At 39.9% G+C, this 10,236-nt stretch overlaps 1 protein-coding gene across 1 annotated transcript in view; it reads right to left on the bottom strand.

The window, feature by feature from the left end:
- The window catches only part of COPB1 (coatomer protein complex subunit beta 1), a 36,983-nt gene that overhangs the window by 9,166 nt on the left and 17,581 nt on the right, over nucleotides 1-10,236 (bottom strand). Inside the window, exons 13-16 of the mRNA XM_006773191.2 lie at nucleotides 8,837-8,997; nucleotides 7,655-7,775; nucleotides 615-842; nucleotides 311-490 (exon numbers count right to left, since the gene is read on the bottom strand). Of these exons, the coding sequence (XP_006773254.2) occupies nucleotides 311-490; nucleotides 615-842; nucleotides 7,655-7,775; nucleotides 8,837-8,997 (690 nt within the window). The remainder of the gene's footprint in view (nucleotides 1-310; nucleotides 491-614; nucleotides 843-7,654; nucleotides 7,776-8,836; nucleotides 8,998-10,236) is intronic.

The following is a 10,236-nucleotide window of genomic DNA, read 5'->3' on the forward strand; positions in this document are numbered from 1 at the left end:
AAAAATATTAATTTTTATTAAAATGTTCTATTATTTTATGTTAACAATCACTCATTTATTTCAGCCCTTTATATTCAGCATGTCTCTATCGAAATAAACCTATGTTTCTATGAAAATTGAAGCTTTTGTTTTTTTTGCAGCCCACATAAACTTAAACCTTGTTTATTTGGCCCATGTTAGCCTGAGTCTGACATGCTTGCTGTATAACTTATTTTTCTTTTTAAAATCAGAGGGACCAACAACTTCCTAATTACTAATTTCTTAAACAGCCAATTTAAATAACTTACCAGTGTATCTGACATTTTGTTACCTTGTTAAGTTTAGATGCCAGGGGATCTGCCGCCTCTTTCCTCTGTGTATTACCCATCGCAGCCAGCAAACTCAGCTGAAACTGATCTTCCTTGCAGTTCATTTCATTCTTGGCAGTTAGTTGCATGAAGGAAATGGGGTCATCAGGCTGGACTGTCACATTCCTCTTTTCAGATTCTTTCTGTGTTGAGAAAACAAACACGTTTCTCTTTAATTGGAAAGATAGCTTTTCATAGGCCTTTATGAGGAGTGAATTAAAAAAAAAGCCACAAAGGACTTTTATGGCTTTATCATGTATACCTTACCTTTTGGGATAATTTCTCTTCTTCGAGTTTAGCAGATAACATGTGTGAGAGGGATTGTCTGCATTCCTTATTGAAAATGTCATTCATTAAAGGCGAACATTCAGACAAGACCTTGAGGCACAGGGAAATGCGATCTACATCATCATCTGTAATTGGCTTCTTAGGAAGAGAGGATTTTCCCAAATGAAGGATAGTGGCCATAAGCAACATAGCCTCAGCGACAAAAGACTAGAAAAGTAGAGAAATGGATTATTTATCGTCATGTTTCTGTAACTGCAATAATGTCACTTTTTATAACTCACAATCTAATAAAACTTTCATTTCACTTGAATAAGATTTCAAATCTTTTGGATTTTATCTCCATCTTTTTTCCTTTCTATGCTAGCTGCCACCCTCTAAAACAGGGGTGGGCAAACTTTTTGACTCGAGGGCCACAATGGGTTCTTAAACTGGACCGGAGGGCCGGAACAAAAGCATGGATGGAGTGTTTGTGTGACATAATATAAATTCAAAGTAAACATCATTACATAAAAGGGTACGGTCTTTTTTTTTCAATAGTTTTATTCATTTCAAACGGGCCGGATCTGGCCCGTGGGCATAGTTTGCCCATGGCTGCTCTAAAACCTTCATTAAGCCCCAACTAAAAGACAGCAACCGCTTTTTAACTGTCTTGCCTTACTCTAACTGCCTCACATACCAATGCTTTCTTTTTAAAATTCCAACAATAGAAAAGGTAAAAGAATGATACATTTCACAAATAGTTACCTTTCTGCCATATTTGTTTTCTGATTTTACTCATATATGTGTACTTATTTTTTTAGGTAAACACATGAAAGTAAGATTCTTCACCTCCTAAGTCAGTGATGGCAAAACTATGACACGCGTGTCAGAGGTGACACGTGAACTCATTTTTTTGGTCGATCTTTCTTTGTTAAATGGCACTTAAATATATAAAATAAGTATCAAAAATATACTTTGTTTTACTATGGTTGCAAATATCAAAAAATTTCTATATGTGACACGGCACCAGAGTTAAGTTAGGGTTTTTCAAAATGCTGACATGCCGAGCTCAAAAGTTTCGCCATCACTGTCCTAAGTACTAAGTAATAAGAGAATCAGAACAGCTTCTTATATAACTGTTATATCATTATCACTCCTGAGAAATGAAACGATCCCAAAATATACCTACTATATACTCTAAATTGAAATAAATCTCTCTAATCTCACAAAAGATTTTCATTGTTTTTTAAATCCTGGATCAGCTTCATACATTTTATTTGGTTATTCTCCTTAGTCCCTTTGAATCTAGACCAGTCCCCGGCTTTCTGTATCGTTTTCCATCACAATGAGTTTTTTATTTATTGATTGATTTTCAAGAGGGAGAGGGAAGAAGGGGGGCAGGAAGGGGAAGAGGGAGAGACATCAATTTGTTGTTCCATTTTTTGGTTGATTTTTGTATGTACCCTGAGGATGCATTCATTGGTTGACTCTTTTATGTGCCCTGACTGAGCATTGAACCTACATCCTTGGCATATTGAGACATGCTCTAACCAACTGAGCTACCTGGCCAGGTACATAATAACTTTTAAAAAGAGGCCAGGCCAGTTTTTTTATAAAATGCTCCCCACTCTTGGTTAGATAATAGACAGGTGATGTTTTGTATTTCTTTTGTATTGCATCAGAAGGCACATTTGTTAGGTTGTCCCATTATAGGGGACACTAAGTATGATCACCTGTTGCTGCTATCTTTTTAAAAAAATATTTTATTGATTTTTTTACAGAGAGGAACGGAGCGCAATAGAGAGTTAGAAACATCAATGAGAGAGAAACATCGATCAGTTGCCTCCTGCACACCTCCTACTGGGGATGTGCCCGTAATCAAGGTACATGCCCTTGACCAGAATCGAACCTGGGACCTTTCAGTCCGCAGGCCGATGCTCTATGCACTGAGCCAAACCGGTTAGGGCTGCTGCTGCTATCTTAATCTTTATTGTACATACACCAATCACTTCACGCTACCCGTGAATACCTTCAATGACTTCCCTAGGTCTTCATTTTCAAGTCCATATGACTTAGCCTGCTATTCAAAGTCTTCGACAAAGTGAATCCAAAGTACCTTTTCAGTCTTATGTAGCATTAACCTGACACATAATCTATGTCATTGCCAAATTGTCTTTGGCTAAGTACTGATTTGCACACATACATGAAAAAACTACAAGAGGCCTTGGGAAAGAAGCTGAAAAATAAGTATAATAATCCATCCGGGATACTGTCATCAGAGGAGAGGAAAGAGGAGAGAACAGAAAAAAATAGAAGCACAAGCAAAGTAAAGATGAAGAAAACCACACGAAGGCATATCCTAACCAAATTACTGAAACCTGGTGATAAGGAGAAAAAAAATCTAAAATCTGCCAGAGAAAACAGGACACTTTCCATGCATTGGCATAACAATGACAATGGCTTCTATCAAAATACCAGAAGACAATGGAGCAACATCTTGATGATACCAAAGAAAAAAATTCTTAACAGAAATCTATACCTTACAAAGATAACTTTCAAAAATGAAGTAGGCCTTTTCAGACAAACAAAAACTAAGAAAATTCACTACCAACATACCTGCGTTACAAGAAAAACCAAAGCAAATTCTTTAGGCAAAAGTTATATAATACAGAGAGAAACGCAGCTCTACACAAAAAAATGAAGAGCAATGGAAAAGGCATAAATGAAGGAGAGCTAGTGTGATGATAAACAACCAAACTTCCACCTGCCTTGTACCAAATGCAGCAAACTGCATGAACCAGATATGTTATTAGAAACCTGTCTCTCTCAGATGTCAGCAAATGCTCTTCCAACCTGCAGAACTAAAGCAGCCTTTCTATTTGAAGAAACCAAATTGGACCCTGAGACACAGAATCCTGGAGACTTTTAAAAAGCATAATTTAGCCGAAACCGGTTTGGCTCAGTGGATAGAGCGTCAGCCTGCAGACTCAAGGGTCCCAGGTTCGATTCCGCTCAAGGGCATGTACATGGGTTGCGGGCACATCCCTAGTAGGAGATGTGCAGGAGGCAGCTGATCGATGTTTCTCTCATCATCGTTGTTTCTAACTCTCTCTCTCTCTCCATTCCTCTCTGTAAAAAATCAATAAAATATATATTTTTTAAAAAAGCATAATTTAAATAATAGATGATTATTCTGTAACAAAACCTGAAAAAATAAATAATGCCCACAGAGTTGCAAAATAAATTATTGCCCATAAATCTAAACAAACAGATAAAAAAGAGACAATATACCTTGTAATTTGCCTGGTCCTCTAAATCTCATTAATGGCTCTTTTAATGATGAAAGTTAAAAAAAAAAATCCTTTGAAAATCCCAAGTCTAAAATGAAAATGTCTAATTATATGTTGGCATAAGTAAATGAAGGAATGTAATGGACTGTTATGCAGCTATTAACACATTGCGTACCACATAGAAATCTCTAAGACGTACGCCAGGGACCACACGTTTTTGGGCAAACTGCACATTATTTAAATCATCATAATGCACTTTAGGTGTTTTTCAATAATTATAACATTTTTATTTACAAAAACAAACAAAGTTCCTAGTAATTTTTTAACGTATGGTACTGTGTAAAACATTTTCCTCTATGAAGAGGGACCAAACAAAATTTACATAAGTAACTAGATTCACTTTTTCCATGGGCGTGAAAAACGAGAACACAGGTGAGCGGTCCTTAACAGATGGAGCGCGAAACACAAGAAAAACTCCTGAGCAGTACGAAATGTGTTAAATATTGTAATTATTACTAGAGGCCCGGTGCACAAGATTCGTGCACTGGAGGAGGGGAGGAGTCCCTCAGCCCAGCCCGCCCCCTCTCACAGTCCGGGAGTCCTTGGGGGATGTCCGACTGACAGCATAGGCCCGCTCCCCTGGGGAGTGAGAGGGCCTAAGCCGTCAGTCAGACATCCTTAGCGCTGCAGTGGAGGCAGGAGAGGCTCAAGCCAACACCGCTGCGCTCGCAAGTCGTGAGCCTGGTTTCTGGCTGAGCAGTGCTCCCCATGTGGGAGTGCACCAACCACCAGGGACAGATCCTGCATTGAGCTGGACCGGTCGTTCTGCCATTCAGTCAATTTGCATATTAGCTTTTTATTATATAGGACTAGAGGCCGGGTGCACAAAAATTTGTGCACTCGGTGGGGGGCGGGGGGGTCCCTCAGCCCGGCCTATGCCCTCTTGCAGTCTGGGACCCCTTGGGAGATAACGAACTGCTGGCTTAGGCCTGCTCCCAGGGGGCAGAGGGCAGGCGCAATCCCTAGGTGCAGCCCCTGGTCAGGCTCAGAGCAGGGCCGATTGGGGAGTTGGGGCACTGCCCCCTGTCATGCACAGAGCAGGGAAAATTGGGAGGTTGCAATGCCACCCTCAGTCACGCTCAGGGTAGGGCCGATTGGGGGGTTGGGGCACCGCCCCGTCACACTCAAGGCAGGGTCGATGGGGAGGTTGCGGCGCCACCCCGTCACGCACAGAGCAGGGCCAATCAGGGGGTTGGGGCGCTGCCCTCTATCACCCACACAGCAGGGCTGATCAGGGGGTTGGGGCACTGCCACTCTCACACTCAGGGCAGGGCCGATGGGGAGGTAATGGCTCTACCCTGTCACACACAGAGCAGGGCCCGTGGGGGGGTGCTGGGGCGCCGCACCCTGTCACACACAGAGGCGCAGGGCGATCAGGGGGTTGGGGAGCTCCCCCCTATCAGGCATAGAGCAGGGCTTATCAGGGGCTTGGGGCGCCTTCCCCTGTCACAAACAGAGCAGGGTGGATAGGGAGGTTGTGGCCCTGCCCCCATCACACACTTAGCCGCAGGGCAATCAGGGGGTTTGGGCGCTGCCCTGTCACACTGATCCCGGTGCCGGGAGGCCTCTCAGCTCCGCTGATCCCGGTGCTGGGAAGCCTTGTAGCTCTGCTGATCCCGGTGCGGGGAGGCATATTACCCTTTTACTATATAGGATAGAGGCCTGGTGCACAGGTGGGGGCCGGCTGGGTTGCCCTGAAGGGTGTCCTGGATCAGGGGGGGGGTCCCCACTGGGGTGCCTGGCCAGTCTGGGTGAGGGGCTGAGAGCTGTTTTCAGGCTGGCGGGTGACTGAAGCTCCCAACTGCTCCTTTTTTTCTTTTTCTTTTTTATTCTGGGCCAGCTTTAGTTCTGGCTCCAACTCTGAGGCTTCTGCTGCTGAAAGCAGGTATCTGGTTTGTTTGGGTTCTATAATCGAAACACTGTATCAACTCCAGCTCTGAGATTCCAGCAGGCTAAAAGCAGGTTTCTGGGGTTTTGTTTAGCTTCTATATTTGTAACAATGTTTCAAACTGCAAGCTCAGAGGCCGGCAAGGCAAGTGGGGAAGGTTGGCTTCCTCCATCACTGAAGCAAGCAAGACTCATGTTAGCTTCAAGCTGCCTGGCTGCTGGCCGCCATCTTGGCTGGCAGTTAATTTGCATATCGCCCTGATTAGCTAATGGGAACGGTAGCGGATGTACGCTAATTACCATGTTTCTTTTTTATTAGATAGGATGATTAGGAAGGGTTTAGAATAACATGGGAAAATGTTATAATGTTAAGTGAAAGTGTGGTATTATAAAATGCAAAATGGTCACACTAGAGGAAAAAAGGTTTCACAGATAAAAGCCATATTAAACTCTTTTTGGAGGAAGGAAGAATTTTTGTTACTATATCTGGTAATGAAATTCCATCTTTTGATGTTTCTATCTCCACCACAATATTAACTAACAAGATCTGTACTTTAGTGCTTAACCAGGAGTGATATTTTTCTTATTAGTTATTACCTCACTCCTATTTCTTTTAGCAATGTGAAAAAATAAATGAACAAAAATAAAACTATTCACATGGTAAGTATGTGGGTAAATATAAGACTTTTTCTCATTTACAAAAATCTTTAAAAGAAAATTGACTATTTCATCAGGAGAACAGATAGAAGAATATTATATGGATAGCCTTAAAAAGGAAGGAAATTCTGATACATGCTATCATATGGATAAAGCTTGAAGACATCATGCTAAGCAAAATAAGCCAGTTGCAAAAGGATAAATATTATATGATCCCATTTATATGAGGTATATAGGATAGGCAAATTCAGAGAGGAAGAAAGTAGAACAGTGGTTCCCTATGGCTGGGAGTGGGGTATGGGGAAGTATTTATTGGGTACACTTTTAGTTTGGGATGATAAAAAGTTTTGGAAATGGAAAGTGGTAATGGCTGCTCAACAGTGTGAATGTACTTAATGCCACTAAACTGTACACTTGAAAATAGTTAAAATGGTATATTTCACATTATGTATATTTTACCATAAAAAAAAAATCCAAAAAAACGGGGGCACCTAGGAAGGTAATTGAACTTTTGCCCTGTTCCCAACTCTCAACTTCTTACTATTAGCTAAGTATGCCTTCTCCCTACCTAAGTCTGGGCTCCAGATAAATAAGAAATGGTTGGAAAAAAAATAGTGCATACATATAAAAAAGATAACTAATGCAAAAATAACAAAAATGCAGCATAGGACTGATAATATGACATGTAAAAATAAAATATAGAATAGTAGCACAAAGGATGGTAGTAGACGCTGGGGGAATGGAAGTATATTATTATTTTAAATGAGCACAAAGAATGGTCAGAAGCTATGATGAAGGTTAGGAACTATAGAAATGGCAATATATTTAGGAGACATTTCTGGGATAAAATAGGCAATGACTGACTGGATGAAGATACTGGATAAAGGCTTATTCTTCATGAGCCTTGACTAATTCTAGCAAACAGAAATGACTTCATAAACCCTTATATCTCTTCCACTGGACTAATCGTAAGGTATTATTACTGTATTATTTCATCAATTTTACAATAACATTATATTACTGTGTCCTTTCCCCCCATTAAATCACAGGATCTTTTGCATTCCCTTTTGAGTCCCTCACAGTTCAATGCATATAGTAGGCACTCAATGTTCACTTGTTGGGTAAATGTAGAATAAATGGACTTACATTTTGCTTTTTCTTCTCCTGAACCAAAGCTACATAGCGCAAAGCAATCTTGGTCAGAGTTGTGGCAAGGGAGGCGGCGACAAAGAAATCTCCATCCAGCAGGCATCTTCTCAGGGGAGGTCTGCAAAGCAATCAAGGGAAATGAAACCCAACAACTTCTTAAGCAGCATGCAGCTTTGGCATGACTCAATTAAGGCTATTTAACACTCTCACTGCCATCTCTCAGTGATAAGAACTCAACTACCTCCCTTCTTAGCTCTCAGAATGAAGCTAAAGGAAAAAAGAAAAAGAAAATAACACATGGATTTATACCTATCTTTAAATGCCACAAGAAACAGCTGAATATAAAGAGAAAATGGGGAAGGGTGTATGTACTCGAGGCTAATGAGCTACAAATCCCAGCTTTTCTACAGTATTTATTTATTGTATCCCTTTGGGGTGAATTACAAACGTCTTCAAGATTCAAATCCTTGTTCTATAAAATGGAACAATAATGTACTTAATGGGTTGCTGTGAAGATTATATGAGGCAAACTATGTAGCACAATGCCCAGCATGTAATAAGCAATCAATAAAGTTTTAGGCATTATTTTCATCATCTTCACTATAAAATTAGAGTAAAATGAGGAAATCATCAAAATTTTATTCCATCAGTAAAAAGTAGAAAATTTTCCAAAATGTTTTCTAAAAGTTACCTCAACTTAGCATTTTCTATATGAGTAAAATAATTTTAAGCAGAACAGTTATTTCTATGGAAATACTTATAAAAAACAGAGGATTAAAACCATCAACATGATCCTGAGAGAACTTCCTTTTCCTTTCAATGGAAAGGAAAGGCAAAGATTTCCATTTTGGCCCTAACTGGTTTGGCTCAGTGGATAGAGCGTCGGCCTGCAGACTCAAAGGTCCCAGGTTCGATTCTGGTCAAGGGCATGTTCCTTGGTTGCGGGCACATCCCCAGTGGGAGGTGTGCAGGAGGCAGCTGATCGATGTTTCTCTCTCATCGATGTTTCTAACTCTCTATCCCTCTCTCTTCCTCTCTGTAAAAAATCAATAAAATATATATTTTTAAAAAGATTTCCATTTTGGTCACAAAAGCAAGAGAAAGGAAATCGCTTGACTGTTTTATACACAAGAGTAATGAAAACAGTAGAGCTGACTGAGCATAAGTGCTGCAAATTACCTGTCTTCCTCTTTCTTGGTGGGTCTAGAACTGCTAAGGGCACTCTGAGTTGCATAGGTGCCCATCTCAGTTACCAATTTCTGAACTGGCCCCACATTTATTTCTTCTTCAGGTTTTAATTCACCAGCTTCCTTTTTTATTTCAGATTCTACAATTGGGATCTAAAAACAAATTGGAAACATCAATAGCAAGCAAAATCACATTTAAATATTCAATCATTTCCAAAGAGAAGGCATTTCCCTAATGGGATATTTGGAACTCGGAACTCTCAATTTTTTTTCTTTCTCATAGTATTGTAGTAAGAAGAACAGAGGCTTTGTGCTTAGATGCCACTTCCTTGTTGTAATGGTTTTGCGTAAATTAATTAAAAAACTTAGAGCCTTAGGTACTTGATCTGCTAAATGCAAATCTTAATTTTTTTCCACACAAGTTACTTAGTAAGAAAATGCTTAGGACAGTGTCTAAGACAAAATACTCTTATTCTTATTCTCCATCCCTTCCCTAGCCAAAAGAGCCTTCATCCTCCTAAAATAAATCTGCCCTAGCCGGTTTGGTTCAGTGGATAAAGCATCGGCCTGCAAATTGAAGGGTCCTGGGTTCGATTCTGGTCAAGGACACATGCCTGGGTTGCAGGCTTGATCCCAGTGAGGGGTGTGTAGCAGGCAGCTGATCAATGATTATCTCTCATCATTGATGTTTCTATCTCTCTCTCTCCCTCCCTCTTCCTCTCTGAAATCAATAAAAAATATATTAAAAAAATTAAAATTAATCTGACTTAGTTTTACAAAATAACTTCATCAACTACCTTATTAAAAACATACAAATGGCTACTATGCATGTATTCCTTAATATCAGCCCACAGTCTAATTTAAGCGCTCTAAGAGTCTTAAATTATTATCCATCAATTCCTTTATTTTAAAATAACCTGATGTCCAATCAGGTTAAGGAATTTATATCTAAGGTCTCAGAGCTAATTATTGGCTGACGCAAGATTGGAACCCAGGTGTTCTAAAAAGCACTGTTCTTTCTATTTGCCCATATGGTTTTTTGAATGAGGAAATACTGCCAGTTTTAGTACATAAATACTATAAAGTGAGCTCTGTTCCTAAAATATTTGCATTCTTCTTTTAGAACACATAGACTAAAGCAGAGTTTTTCAAATCTTTTTCTAAAACATAGAATCTTCCGTTCAAATAAAATCTTGCCTAGAAGAGTAAATAATACAGATAAAACAATACGTGTTACAGCTCAACGCACGGGAAGGGAAACCCCCAAATTTCCCACAGCTCTCAAGGCTTAATTATCTGGGTAGTTAAAATATATTTTTCAGTGTTCATTAGTCCAGATAAAAACATGAAAGTAAATCACCACATACAAGTGAGATTGGGGGGGGGGGGGGG

The sequence above is a fragment of the Myotis davidii genome, unplaced genomic scaffold (assembly GCF_000327345.1).
Source record: "Myotis davidii unplaced genomic scaffold, ASM32734v1 scaffold946, whole genome shotgun sequence".
NCBI classification, from domain to species: Eukaryota; Metazoa; Chordata; class Mammalia; order Chiroptera; family Vespertilionidae; genus Myotis; species Myotis davidii.